Source organism: Vanacampus margaritifer, chromosome 9 (assembly GCF_051991255.1).
Source record: "Vanacampus margaritifer isolate UIUO_Vmar chromosome 9, RoL_Vmar_1.0, whole genome shotgun sequence".
NCBI classification, from domain to species: domain Eukaryota; kingdom Metazoa; phylum Chordata; class Actinopteri; order Syngnathiformes; family Syngnathidae; genus Vanacampus; species Vanacampus margaritifer.
Genome location: NC_135440.1, coordinates 21,499,395 through 21,514,212, shown reverse-complemented (window position 1 = coordinate 21,514,212; position 14,818 = coordinate 21,499,395). Strand labels below are relative to the sequence as shown.

The window sequence follows — 14,818 nt, the reverse complement described above, 5'->3', positions numbered from 1 at the left end:
TAACTGAGTAATGTAAAAATATTGATTCGTGTTCTACATTTACGAATTAAAATCAACAGTGAGCTGTCGCATCTTCACGTAGGATGCAAATAATAAGCTTGGCAATTTAGTCATTTAAACATTTCATACACATTATACACAATCCATTCATTTAATGTCTTTGGAGTGAGAATTAAATTGTGTAATAGAACATTTGTGTATGCGTTTAGGTTTAAAGGCGTTCTATGGTAAGAAGGCCCGGCTGAAGCACGAAATAACAAAAAGGAAACAAGAAATCTTCATCCAAGCAGAAGACCAGCAGCAGGTGGTTGAACCCTCACTGTGGTAGTTCATTAACTTCATTATAGAGCACTTTAAAACAACCATACACACACAAAGCACTCAAAGTGCTGTACATAAAGTATACAACAACTTTTTTAGGTAGCTATATTGGGCTTTCGGGTTGACATTGTTGTCAAATATGGTCTTTTGTTGTATTTCTCAGGAAGGATCAAGCTCAGAAGCCCCTTTACTGGCACAAACGAGGAAGCTGACCCATCACGCTTTGCTGAGGACGGCCCCATATAACAGCTGCCATCGGAGAACCAGGCATGCCACATTTATGCTTCTTGCTGTCCCACAAAAGCCCGGAAAAAAAATCGAACGTTTTTTTTTTTTTTAAGTACCAAAACTGGAAAAGGGCCAGCAAGTAGCCAAACTCCACTTGAAGACGTGGCGCCACCTTGTGGAGCTGCAAAGTCAGATGCCGCTCTAAGCATGTCAGGTATCATTGATTCTATTGATTGAAAAATTAAGAAATTCCACAAAGGGGGGGGGGGGGGGGTTAATGAGGAGCAAACAAAAATGTTTGGATTAATGTCAGGTAAAAATCAGTTTTTTTTTAAAGAAAAAAAAACTTGACTTGGTTTTATGCAGGCAGTGATCAGTCCCATTCATCAAACACCACAGGATGGCGTCCCTCATCTGCGACCCCAGCATCTGAGCCCATGTCGGCCCAGAGGAGACTCGAGCTGGAGCATTATCTCAAACTGAAAAGGTACACCTCCTCCTCCTCCAACTGTCAGTCTCCATGATTTCACACACATACGGACGCCAAGTGTGTTATCTTTCCCGCAGCGGCGGATGGCTGCAGGACCCGAGCGGTCGCTGGGTTAAAGACGGGGATGTGGAGTTTGATTCCGACGAAGATGAGCCTCCCTCGCTCGCCACCGTACCTTCAGGGGAGGCCCGTGAACACCCATGAGGTTCCCAATCTAAAATCTATCTGTGTGAAAAGCGCCAAAGTGATATAGGGAGGGAATCAAACAGGACGCAATTGTCTTACGCCAGACACTGACATCGTCACAACAGCCTTGGCCTTGAGTTTACCGCATGTGCTGCAGGAAATACCCCTCATAGATTTGGCCTAATCCCCGCTCAACTTAAGTGTAAACCTGCGGTGGACGAGCTGGTGGGGGTGCTAATTTGAGTCGTGATTCCACCAGTTAGCATCGCGCTCAGCATAGCGGCGGTGAATTAGAGAAGCCCGCAAGGGTCAGCAGAGCTACGGGGGAAGGCGGGGGCTCTCGCTTTTCAATGCCGCTAATGTGTTGAAAGCACCGTGCGCCCAAGAGAAGACCTTCAATATAACCAGTTGTGGGAGGCACCAATATTCAAATGCGCCTTTGGGTTATTCCTTGAATCAATTTATTTAGGTTTATTAGTCAGGAAGATTTTTTTTTTTGTTTTGTAGAAAAAGCAGAATCAATGTTGCTAATGTAGCAATTTTTCTGACCCCTCTAGCAGCTGTTGGCCAGTTTAATTCTAGCTGAGAAACCGACTACATGAGAAGAATCCGTTTCACGTGGTTTTCCATTTACTCGTTGCAAGAGAAGTTATTTATCCATGTTGGAAACTTCTAACACAAGAATGTGCTTCTATGCCCCAAATATTTTTGCCTTTGTTCACCTGCACAACTCTCCATGAAAGGTCAAAAGTTAGTGTGACAACAGAAATGTGAATCTAATTTAGAAATGTATGTTAATAATTAGGGCTGTGAACTGCCTAGTACCTGGCGATTCGATTCGTATCACGATTCGATTCGATTAATCCCGATACGAATCTATAAATTGATTATTGCGATTTTTTAAAACTCAAATTTAGAAAATAGTCATCAGTAAACTTCTACATGTACACTGTAAGATTTGTATGAAAATGTATTTATTTATCTGAAAATTCAGGTTTATAACTGAGCATTTAGCAAACAGATTGCAGTCTGTTTCATGTTTGAACAGCACTGAAATAAAATATTAAGGCTTAATGTTCCATTAATATAACATTTTTCCATGCTTAATGTGTGAATCCTAACCCTAAGTAAGACGTTTTGTTGAATATTCCCATAAAAAAATTGATGTTTAAAAATCGATTCGGCCGCATATCTGAATTGCGCACTGTAATATCGCGATATATTGCCGAATCGATTTTTTCTAACACCCCTATTAATAATTTATAAACTGTTGAATGTCCAAACTGCTGGCAACAAAAGTGAGTACACCCCTAAGTAAAAATGTCCAAATTGGTATCAGGAGTAGTAAAGCAAATCCCAGAAGGGAAACAATCAAAGAGTAACTTTGAGAAGGTCAAAGAGCGGTCGCAGTGGAAATCAGCTGCCGCCACTTTGAGGAAAAGAAAGATGAAAAACATGACGGGCGAGGAAGAGAAGGGAATGCCAGCCATGTTGTGGAAATCCTGGGAGGTTAGCAGCTGTTAGTACCCATAAAGCGCTGAGGGCGCGAACGGGCTCCTCTTCTATGTGGAACGCCGTAACTGAAGCCCGGCCGTCCGGATCCGTTTCACTTTGCGGCCCAGTGGGGGTAAAAATAGCTCAGGTGCTTGTGGGAAGTGCGAGGATCAGAAGTGACTTAAAGGAGATTTGCGTGATTAAAATGAAACCTTAGAATGTTGTCAGCAGACCACGTGCCAGAGGAGAGGAAATCATGGAATTAAGGGATGGGTAATACGGCTTTGAAATCAAATCGGATTTTATTGACTGAAATCAGATTGCTGGGAGAGGGTTTGGAAAAGTCTTGACGTCTGCAACACTGACTGTGTTTTAGTAACTTACTTAACTCTGTTTGCAGACATGTTGTTAGGGTAAGTGCACATCAGTGCAAAAAAAAAAACAGCCCTACGTGGAACAATTGAATTATTGTGTATTCTGGTCTTCCAAAAACATCCAATAAAAAGTGTACAAATGTTTACAAAGAGGATTTGAATAAATATTTTATTGAAATTATTTACAGATGCTCCTCCCCCAACAAATGAGATGAATCATCATGTCACATGTCCTAAAAAAAAAAAAATGCTGTGCGTGACAAGTGACGAGTTCTTCTACCCTTCATCTTCATCTCAGCCTCTGCTGCCGAACTAAACAAGCAAACAAAAACATGTCAGACTCACACGGCGCAACTAAACGAGTCAATACTTTTGTTTTTGTTGGGTTTTCTTAAGGTGTCATTTCCCAGCAGCCCAAAGTTTAAAATTGCAGTCAATGTGGATCACTAGCTAGGGCGTGTTTTTAGCCGACTTGTAGCTAGCACGTCTTGGAAACCATCATCGAAATAACCCGGAGTTTCTCGCCTCGTCATTTCCCAAATGATTTATGCAAATGCACATAACAACCTTTTTTTTTTTTTTTCGATTGCCAAGTGAAAACGAAAAGAACAAATGACACACTTACGCATGTCGTTGTTTCTCGTGATAGCCATGGCGGCGCGGGCGCGCGGCCCCTGCTGCGTGAAATGGTAGCCAAACTTGAGCATGCTGGAGTTCTTCTCTAACATGGCGGCGATCTCCATCTCCACCGAGTCACCAAGACTCTGTCGCTGTGAGCGGACAACAACATCTTGTAACCAAACTGCGGTGTCCAAAGAAATTCAAGTGTTCTTTGATTAATTTCCAAACGTCCGTTTTTCGACCCATTCGTTCCTATGGGGGATTTCGACCCATTGATTCCTATGGTGGATTTCGACCCATTCATTCCTATGGGGGATTTCGACCCATTCATTCCTATGGGGGATTTCGACCCATTCATTCCTATGGGGGATTTCGACCCATTCATTCCTATGGGGGATTTCGACCCATTCATTCCTATGGGGGATTTCGTCCAATTCATTCCAATGGGGGATTTCGTCCAATTCATTCCAATGGGGGATTTCGACCCATTCATTCCAATGGGGGATTTCGACCCATTCATTCCAATGGGGGATTTCGACCCATTCATTCCTACGGGGGATTTCGACCCATTCATTCCTATGGGGGATTTCGACCCATTCATTCCTACGGGGGATTTCGACCCATTCATTCCTATGGGGGATTTCGACCCATTCATTCCTATGGGGGATTTCGACCCATTCATTCCTATGGTGCATTTCGACCCATTCATTCCTATGGTGGATTTCGACCCATTCATTCCTATGGTGGATTTCGACCCATTCATTCCTATGGGGATTTCGTCCAATTCATTCCAATGGGGGATTTCGTCCAATTCATTCCAATGGGGGATTTCGACCCATTCATTCCTATGGGGGATTTCGACCCATTCATTCCTATGGGGGATTTCGACCCATTCATTCCTATGGGGGATTTCGACCCATTCATTCCTATGGTGGATTTCGTCCAATTCATTCCAATGGGGGATTTCGTCCAATTCATTCCAATGGGGTCTTTCGTCCAATTCATTCCAATGGGGGATTTCGACCCATTCATTCCTATGGGGGATTTCGACCCATTCATTCCTATGGGGGATTTCGACCCATTCATTCCTATGGGGGATTTCGACCCGTTCATTCCTATGGGGGATTTCGACCCGTTCATTCCTATGGGGGATTTCGACCCGTTCATTCCTATGGGGGATTTCGACCCGTTCATTCCTATGGGGGATTTCGACCCGTTCATTCCTATGGGGATTTCGACCCATTCATTCCCCATAGGAATGAATGGCGGGCAACCAGTGGTCGAAATCCCCATAGGAATGAATGGGTCGAAATCCCCCATAGGAACGAATGGGTCGAAATCCCCCAATCCGCTCTTTTTTTCATCGATTGATGATTTGGAATCAAAGCTGAATTGGAATTGACTTTGGCGACACACAGTAAGCCCAGAGTCAAGATTCAAGTCCTTAACCCAAGAGCTGTGAGGCAGACATGCTAACCACTACCTCACCGTGCTGCCTCATGTATGCGTGCGTGCATATGTCCGACCTGGTTGTCGATCTTGAGCTCCACCAGCGTGGCGTTATTGGCCATGGCCTTGATGACGGCCCTCATGCCGTCGGAGGTGATGAAGTTGGACTCGATGTTAAGACTCTGCAGGCTGGTGTTCTCCTTCAGCATCTCCGCGCATGCCTGACACGTACACAAGAAAAATACACGCAGAAGCTGATACCATGGCATTCACGTTGTCGATGTCAGAAAAAGATACCGCACTCACGAAGGCCACGGGGTCGTTACTACGAGTGGCGGCGATGCTCAGAACCTCCACGTGAGAGTTTCCCTTCATGGCCTCGAAGATGTCCTTCAGTGTCGGTATGGGAATGTCCTGAAACCGTGATTACCAAGTCAGTCAAGTTGAGTCTTTATAAATTGCTGACTCAGGTTAAGTCATGTGACTCGGGTCCCCTGCTTCTGCCATGAGGAGGCACATCCCTTTGTAAACATTATCCCAACTTAGTTCTTGACTACTGTTGTCATCTTTGATGGCGGTTGATTGAACCATCATAGACTAGTGGTTCCCAAATTTTGGGGTCCTCGGACCTTCAGAGGTTCGTGAGCCATAGCTTGTTGGGTCCACAAAATGACTTAGACTAAACCTCAGCTTTGGGCCAACTATAGGCTCTGATAGGAGTGAATAAAGTCCTAGTTTAGGATTATAAAGGGCTCCTTGGACAAAATGTCTCCCCTGGTGCCTGGCCTCCAAAATTTTGAAAACCCCTGTAAGACATTTCATTGGCTGTTGTAGACGTTCGCCTGAACTATCTTGACGTCGCTATCATCAGTCTTTACCTTGATGTTGTTAAAGTTGACTTCGGTCAGGCTGCTGTCGTTGTTGTGGATCCTCTCCAGGGTCTCCTCCACGTTGGTGGGGTTGGGCGGCTCGTCGGGGAAGATCTTGAAGGGTTCTTCTTTCACCACGCCTGAAGGTCACACCAGAGACATGACTAATCTCCAACTAAGAACGCAAGCTCACTTCCTGTTTGCGTTGACGACTACGTACTGTTGATGCCCTCGGTGTTGGCGATGGTTCCGGTGGTGCCCAGAGCGTCGTAGTACTGCTTGTTGCTCATCAGCGTGTACATGCCCAAGATGGCTGCCGCGGTGGGAAAACATTTATGAGTCATGTTGTCAAAGGAAGTGAGTGTGACAAAGGAAGTGGGACGTGAGACAAAGGAAATTGGTGGACTTGTCTGTTGACATCCGTGTGACAAATGGACCCATGGGTATTCAAGTTCCCCAAAAACCGTTTGGTGTCTCCAGTACGAAGACCGAACACGCTCTAAACCCCTGAATCTGAATTGCAGCATGCATTGAGAGGCTTAAACTTTAAGGAGCACATAATGCGAAAGAAGCAAATAGTTTGTTGGTCTGAGCTGACTTCAGAAGAGTCAGTCTTGATATTTGACTGCGTGTAAGTGAGACCTCGACGCCGAGAAAGATCTTTAAATTTAGCGCAGAGCATCACAAACGTTCTATTCTGGTGCTTCTTGACCTCAGTCAGGCCTTCACGAGTTGACCGTGGAATTCTCCTTTGGATACTTGAACTCGGGTCAGGCACAGTCTTCGTCTTTCCCGTCTGACTGGACACACTGGGAGGCCCTCAGGGGTCCGTTCCGAGCCCAGTGATCTTTTAACCTGGTTTGATCCGAGTTCAAAGTCCGATTGCGGGGGAAGAAATATTTGTACATCCATTATTGGAGATTCCAATGGTTTCGCTTCACATCTTCCACTTGCCTCAAATGGCAAGTTTAGACCTGAATTTTGCTGCTACCAGGAGGGGGCAGCGTTGTGTCTCGTGCTGTAATCTGCCTCCCATCAAAGTGTGTCACACACCAACTGCTGTGACTTCCACGGTCCAGCCACCCCTCGTGACCCCATCAGGGAAAGGCAGGCCAGTGAGACAGCTGCCTGCTTAGCCATAAACACCCGCTGTGGCCCTGACAGTAACCCTGCTAGCTTTACGGCTCCAGCTAGCCTAGCAGGGGAGCGGCGACGGATGCTAATATCGTAAATAAAACCGCTAATTACATTGCTGAGCTGCAGTTTTGCTCTCTGTTTTGCGCCAAGCTTTTCATCCCCTGCCGACACGCTGGCCGAAAAGCCAAACAAAAGGCTGACAGAAGCTAACCGAGCTTTAATCCTCATCTGGACCTGATCCAGATTCAAGCCCCCAGTCAGCCAGTGAGGGGCCAGGCTCTGCGCGTCTGTCTGTCTGCCCACTTGCTTTGGTCCTTTAGAATCAAGAATCGGTCCTTAACTTTTACGGTTATTATAGACCCATAAAATCCAAGTCTATGCGACTACGACAGGTCTTAGTTGACTCCCTAAACCCGGCTCATCATTCCGGAACATGTGTTTAAACAATTAACAGGCTTAAATATAAAATATATGCGCCATGGGCCCTCTTGGGCTTATTCTGTTAACGGCCGTGTGTTTTACAAAGATATTCTATCTTCCTCCCGCAGAAGCCGCTCCGCCCTGCCAGCCCGGCCCGTTTTATTTTTGAGCTGCTGACTTCGGGGAATCGGATCCTGTCGCATGTCTGTCGTGGCTGATGGGACGTCCCACCAAACTTATATGTGGGTCAGCCCAGTCGATGTACGGGCATACTGATGGTTAGCAAAAAAAAAACGTAACATGGCGGCACAGCAGGATGCTTGTTCTTCCATCCGTCACACGTATGGACACTTTGGGGTTGAGTTAGGGAGAGTCCAGTTGACTTTTGGCACGTGAAGTGGTCGTTAATGTCAGGGCATGTACAGACAAGCAAGCAAGGCGTTAAAGATGTGATCTCACCGGCGATGTCGCACATTTCGGCGTCGGTGGCGTTTTTGAGCGCCTCCTCCAGCTCGGGCTCTAAGACGATCTGCTCGTGCTGGGGAATTTCTCTCTTTTTCGCCACAAATGCTTTTCCTGGAGACAGACGGACAGAGAACTCTGTCATCATAAATGCTAGGGACTATTTGAGCATGCAGCCTCTATTGTAGTGGTGTTTTTCAAAATTGGCTACCAAAATATGCGGGTCTGTGAAATAACTGTTATCCCTGACTTTAACCCAATAGAGCAGGGTTCATCAATTCCGGTTCTCGAGGTCTGAAGTCCTGCAGGTTCCGTCTATGGAGGACCAAAACTGCCAAAATTAAAAATAAATAAATGACTAAATAAATAAATAAATAAAAATGGATACAAAAAAATATAATAAAAAAATTAAATACAAAAAAATACAATAAATACAAAAATCAAATGAGATTCAAAAAATAAAAAAATACAAATAGATGTTGAAATACATAAATAAATAAATATAATAAATAAATAAAGCACTGTAATAAGCTAACAATGGCGGGCGACCAGGGGTCGAAATCCCCCATTGAAATGAATGGCGGGCTACCAGGGGTCGAAATTGAATGGCGGGCTACCAGGGGTCGAAATCCCCCATTGAAATGAATGGCGGGCTACCAGGGGTCGAAATCCCCCATTGAAATGAATGGCGGGCGACCAGGGGTCGAAATCTCAACAACATGGTAGTTAGGTTTAAGTGTCAATGGGATTATAAGTGGTGTCCTCGGGAAGATGTGTGGTTTCTGGATCCATAAAGTTTGAGATCCTGTCCACTAAAGTGTCGGGCACCTTTCTTCTCCCCTGTGAAAGGGACCAGTTCCTCCCGGTCCGGGTGCTCCATGGCCACCTTCTCCAGGTGCGTCATCAGAGCATCGCGGTCGAACGGTCCCGTCGGGTTTTTCTTTGTCTGGTCACGCTGCCGCATGCTAGCTGGCAGCAAGGCATTCTGGGAGGACGGAGAGGTCATGTTTAGGTGGCAAGACAGAAAGTGAGAGTAAGTCACATTTGTGAAAGTCATAAATAAGTCTTAACCTTCAAGTTTCAAGCAAAATTCAAGCAGGTCGAGGTTAAGTGAAATCGTACATGAAGATAATTGCCGAAAACCTGCAAAGACTGAGAACTATGCAGTACATGAATTGTAGCAGTATGGTATAGTTTTTCAGATTTTTTTAGGGGCGTGGCTAAAACAGCATCCAACGTATTTTTTCACTTTGCAGGCACTTTTAAATCTGACTCCATTCAAGTCATGTGACTCGAACCTCGTACCTCGGGGTCCATCTCTTGCAGTTCATAATCCAGCTGGTCGAGCTCTTCGGGACTCAGGCCCTTGAGGATGGCGTCCTCGTCGATGTCCCTGGGGTCCGACATGACTCACTTCTTGGGGGGGGAAGGGGAAGGGCGACCACTTACATGCACTCGCTTTGGTATGGGTGGGCTGAGGTGGTGGGGTGGTTCTAAGAGACAAAGGAGTGAGAAATTAAAAAAAAAAAAATAGTAGGGATGGGCAAGTATCGCTGATACCAGTAAGGCTGTTACTATTGAATTTTTTTATTTATTTTTTATATATATTGTTTATTGACTGATGATTGTTATTTATTTGGTATTTTTTATTAATTTGATATACACTTCTGAGGATAATTCAGGTTTGACTACATGTCAATTATAGGTTTATTAAAAAAAATTATGTATCAAAGTAGTATCAGTAGGCTACTGAGTAACTGAGTATTCAAGAGTAAATACTAGTCTGAAATAAAAAAAAAAGTGTTCTCAAACATGCCATAGAAAAGACACATCAACACATCACATGACGTCACGCAGCGGGCGAGCGAGGCCAAGCGATGACGGAAGAGCGAAATCCAATGAGGTGCGAGTAACCCGAAACCTTTAGCGCAGCTCGTAGCCGCTAAGAATAGCAGGGAGACTGCGCACCCTCATTTATCATCCGCGCACCCTCATTTGTCATCCGCGCACCCACTTTCATGCCTCGCAAAACGCCTGGGAAAAGTGTGAGTGTTGAAACGCCAACAAGAGTGAGGATGTTTTTGTTCATAAAAAGGGACCCACCTATGAATTGGCGGGTTGATTTAATTAGCCGATATTAGCTTTTTAAAATTGGATTTTTTTTTTAAAGGTATTTATTTATTTATTACTGAGAGATAACGTTGAAACATTCTCACCCCCCTCCCAAAAAAAAACATTCATCAAATTTCTTGTGTATTTTACAAAGGATGAATTTGTTTCTGATTGCAGCTAAATTTTTATCAGAATATTACTTTTTTTTTTTTTTTTTTTTTTAGTTGACAGTAAAGTGTACAATGCATGAATTAATTTAGCGTGAATAATTCAGATTCAGAATCTGAGAGCAGAGATATGCTTACATTAAAATCAAATAAAAAAAAGAGAGAGAGAGAGAGCAAAGCCAACCACTTCCGGAAAGAACACTTCCGAAAGCATGCCTTCATTTTTGCTGTTGACGGTGCGGCGCATTTGCCTTCTTCCTTCTGGTCTTAGCGCCCAAGTGTAACGTGCCAAATCATGCTGGGCTTAATTTTAGCTTGACAAGTCAGCTACTTGCCGCCGCGTCAAGCCTCGGCGCCTTTTAGGTCGCCCGCAGACGCACACACAAGCACAAACGCACACTCATGGACGGCACGGCACGTAAGGTGTCGTCTCACAATGTGTCGCGCAGCCAAGAAAACGTACGCTGATTCAGGGACAACCCAAATGGAAATTCTTCAGAACTTCATCTTCAACCTCCAAAAACTTTGATATTTGACTTCCAAATATGTTTATTTCAAAATACCAAGTCAACCCAAAATGTTACTTCTTTCCACTAGTCTAAACACTGCATCCTAATTATAACGTTGTGCTAGTGGAACACGAATTTAGCAGCAAAACTCATTCGTTTTTATCCATCTGGGGGGGCGGCCATTTTGCCACTTGCCGTCGACTGAAAATGACATCAAAGTAGGTGGGCGGGCTCAGGTAACGACCAATCACGACTCAACTGTTTCCTGGAGCTGGGCTGTGATTGGTTGTTACCTGAGCAACTGTGATGATGTAACCTTCAAGTACGTTGAAAATCGTCATTTATGTATTCTACTTCCCAAAACGTTCAAATATCTCCATCTTCGATTTCTCAAAATCGCCATTTTTTTAATTAAATGTCATCTTCCAAAAACCATCTTCAATTTCAAATGTTTTTGTTTTACTTCTTAATACCTCCATCTTCAGCATCCTCAATACATTTAACTTGTAAAACCTCCATCTTGTATTTCCAAATTCCTTTATGTTCCTTTTTCAAAAACTTTACTTCCAAAAACATTCATTTCCACAAACCTTCATCTTCAACATCTAAAATCTTCTCCCCAAAAACGCCATCTTTTACAAACCTCCACCTTGAGCTTCCAAAATCCTTCACGTTCCGCTTCTAAAAACTTCAGCCTCCCAAATTCATCTCTAAAAAAAAGAAAACTTCCATCTTTAGCTTCCCACACAATGTTGGCCTTCCAAAAGAGTTCTTGTTCAACTTCCAAGTTTTGCCTTGCAGGCAGATTTATCTTCACTTTTTTTGCCATCTAAAATGTTCCAGTCTCAAATTATGTAGCGCTAAGGAGAAAAAGTTCAACGTGGATCGGACCTACCTCAAGTCACAGCGTCTGAGCCTCCACTGAGACACAAAGTACACCCACCCAAGCACCCCTTACCATCCTAAACACCCCACCTCTCGTGTGACGTCACCACTGTATTATAGGAAGAGAGAGAGAGAGGAGTGTGGAAGGGAGACAGAACTTTCAGGATTGATGGCAACATAATAAAAAATTGTGGGAAAACACTGACGCCTAGTGGTTGAAACTAGTCTGTACAATCACAAGTACAAGTGCCAATATTGGTCTCGTACTGTCCCCCGCTTTCCATTTTACGGATTTTTGGAAGCAAGGAGGAACGGAAAAGTAGTGCTTTGGTGCCAAGGATTAATTTTGAAGTGAGGATAAGCTTCATTTTCAACGGGCCACCTGTCTAATAAGAAGAAATAGTGCTTTGGTGCCATTTTAGTGCCTAGCAACTATGTTCGACAGGTCAATGCCATGTCAAATAGAAAGTAGTGTTTTGCTGTCATCTTGTGGCATCTATAAAGCATTTCGCAGGGCATCGATTACTCACAGATTTTATTCACTGTCGACAAGAACCCAACTTCTTTTCTCGTGCGGTCTCCAGCTCACCGTGTAGAAAATGTACAGATGGCTGAAACTGGTGTTTATGTCCACGTCCAGCAGGTGGCGCCACATCGGCAGTAGCTTATTAGCGTCTGTTGAGACGATGCTTCTTTACTATTCGTCTTCTTTGTTCCAATCGTGATTATGATATAACATGCAATTGAAAGACAAGATGGAAGCTCACCCGACAACATTCTTCACCAGACACACAAACACTTACACTTATTTACTTACACTTTTCGATGTCTTCTTGATGACGTCCTCAACATTTTTTGCTGTCCCTTTTGGGTCATTCTCTCACATTTTTGTTTTTTGTGTCTGACATCAACACTCTCACTTTATGTCCTACTTTGACATGGTCACTTATTTTTGTCCAACATTGACATTCAAACTTTGTGTGTGTCATTTTAGTGTCCTACATTTTTGTCATTCTATCCAACATTGACTTTATCACAAGTTTTTTTTGTGTGTGTGTCTGACATTGACATCAGCACTTTTGGTCTTTTGGTCTTTTTTGTGTCTTGCGTTGACATTATCTTACATTTGTGACTTTTTTTTGTGTCCCATACTATTGTCACACTGTTTCATATTTTTACATTTTTTACTTTCTGTTGTCCTTTTTTGTGTGTCCCACGTCCTTTTTTTTTGTGTCTGTCTTTTAACATCCTGATCCTTTTGCCATCTCTCACTTTTTGTTTAATTCTCACACTATTTGTTGCCTTTTTGTCGAAATTGAAGATTGATAGAGTGACTGAACTTTCCTTTCAGGTTTTTGTTGTTGTTTGTGTGTCCCACACAGACTTTGTGTGTGTTTTTGTGTCTCCCGTGGACATCACTCCCCTTTCGTCTTCGTCATGACCTATTTCTTCTTATTGTGATGTCATGAAGACTTTCTGTGGCCATCAAACTCATCCGACAACATTGAGCGCGTCCTCGTCACGTAACTTTTAGGACTTGATGTTCCACATTGACATTCTCACACTTTGTGTTGTTTTGTTTTGTGTCCCACATTTTTATTCTCACACTGGTTTGTCATTTTGTTGACACTCCCACATGGTTTTGTTTCCATTTATTCCGTCTCCTGAACTAAGATTCCCTTTCTTTTTGACAACCTCACACTTTCGCCACACTTTTTGTTGACATTCCCACACTTTTTGCATCATTCGCTGCCATTGACGGCTATAGACGTCAAAAATTTATTTGAACAATTTCTATTAGTTTAACATTTTTTTCCCATTTGTAGTAGTATGAAAACCTAATTTTTTTTTTGTACATTTAGAACAGATATGAAATTTGTGATTAATCGTGAGTTAACTAGTGAAGTCTTGCGATTAATTCCGATTACAAATTTTAATCACCTGATGCCCCTAATTTTCAATAGCCTTTTCTTAATTTAAAAAATATATATGTTTTTTTTAAAGAAAAAATTATAAAAAAAATAGGGGGGTCGGGCGATTACAATTTTTTAACGTAATTAATCGCATCACTTCACTAGTTACCTCACGATTAATCACAAATTTTATATCCGTTCTAATACAAAAAAAAAAATCTAGGTTTTTATACTTTTGTAAACAAAAGTGGGAAAAAAATGTTAAACAAGAAATAGTTATGAATGAAAATGAAAATGAATTTTTGACGTCTATAGCCGTCAATGGCAGTGAATGAGTTAATTAATACCGTCACCTGCATTGAGATTTACAATGTTGAGGGATGCTCGATAACTTTTTTTTTCTTCTTCCGGACTAAAACCAGTTAAGTACTCACACTCACAGTACTCTCCAATTCCGAGTACTGATACTTCTAGTATTTTTGATGTATAAAATTTGACAGATTGACAAAAAAATTGTGAACAAAGCTCTTTCTTTCTGACGCAGGTGGTTTGCCGATGTGACAAACTGCCACATTATAGCGCCAACTACTGCCAAGCAAGACTTACTTGATGTCAGATTTGTTTTGATACAAGTATCAGTGGCTAGGGTTATGGAAAATAAGTATTTATCACGTATTAACATAAGTTAATACTGTATTTTCTTTAACAATGGGCTTTTCACTTCTTGCACATAAAGCAATATCGAAGTGACCTTGACTGATACGCCTGCTCGGAACAGACTGCTTGCTTTCTTGTCTAGCTGACCCTCCCTTTCTTTCATTCATCTCGCCTAACTATTGAAAATCCTTACCTACGACAATAACACAAACACCAACACAAACACACACACACACACATATGTATGCAAGTCACGCACCTTTTGTGCTCTCCAGTGACATTTTGTTCCCTTCATCCTCCCTCTAAGCTCCGCGTTTTTGTTTCTGTGATCTTATGCAACTTGAAGGGCATATTTGACATTCTATGGCTATGAAACACACTTGACAACATTAAGTAGCAGCCATACCTAGAGCAAGATCACACAAACACAGAAACTAGAGCTGTCAAACGATTACATTTTTTGAAACGCATCTTAGATTTTTGATGAATCATGATTAACTGCTTAATTAACTCATTCACTGCCA

At 42.8% G+C, this 14,818-nt stretch overlaps 2 protein-coding genes across 7 annotated transcripts in view; one reads left to right on the top strand and one right to left on the bottom strand.

The window, feature by feature from the left end:
- Positions 1-14,818, top strand: part of scnm1 (sodium channel modifier 1) — a 36,661-nt gene that overhangs the window by 1,181 nt on the left and 20,662 nt on the right. The window contains exons 4-9 of one of the 3 annotated variants that reach the window (XM_077576275.1): positions 210-304; positions 485-588; positions 663-763; positions 916-1,036; positions 1,117-1,244; positions 9,308-9,462. In XM_077576275.1, the coding sequence (XP_077432401.1) occupies positions 210-304; positions 485-588; positions 663-763; positions 916-1,036; positions 1,117-1,243 (548 nt within the window). In that variant the 3' untranslated portion in view covers position 1,244; positions 9,308-9,462. Of the gene's footprint in view, positions 1-209; positions 305-484; positions 589-662; positions 764-915; positions 1,037-1,116; positions 3,246-9,307; positions 9,463-14,818 lie in introns of those variants that run through there. The other 2 variants (XM_077576276.1, XM_077576274.1) reach the window with 2 other exon arrangements.
- tmod4 (tropomodulin 4 (muscle)) overlaps positions 3,126-14,818 on the bottom strand; it is a 38,836-nt gene continuing 27,143 nt past the window's right edge. Inside the window, exons 1-11 of one of the 4 annotated variants that reach the window (XM_077576269.1) lie at positions 12,255-12,666; positions 11,735-11,833; positions 9,357-9,544; positions 8,880-9,036; positions 8,049-8,165; positions 6,253-6,345; positions 6,042-6,172; positions 5,470-5,577; positions 5,241-5,384; positions 3,719-3,863; positions 3,126-3,405 (exon numbers count right to left, since the gene is read on the bottom strand). In XM_077576269.1, coding sequence (XP_077432395.1) covers positions 3,383-3,405; positions 3,719-3,863; positions 5,241-5,384; positions 5,470-5,577; positions 6,042-6,172; positions 6,253-6,345; positions 8,049-8,165; positions 8,880-9,036; positions 9,357-9,458 — 1,020 coding nt within the window. In that variant the 5' untranslated portion in view covers positions 9,459-9,544; positions 11,735-11,833; positions 12,255-12,666 and the 3' untranslated portion in view covers positions 3,126-3,382. Of the gene's footprint in view, positions 3,406-3,718; positions 3,864-5,240; positions 5,385-5,469; positions 5,578-6,041; positions 6,173-6,252; positions 6,346-8,048; positions 8,166-8,879; positions 9,037-9,356; positions 9,545-11,429; positions 11,452-11,734; positions 11,834-12,254; positions 12,668-14,818 lie in introns of those variants that run through there. The other 3 variants (XM_077576270.1, XM_077576273.1, XM_077576272.1) reach the window with 3 other exon arrangements.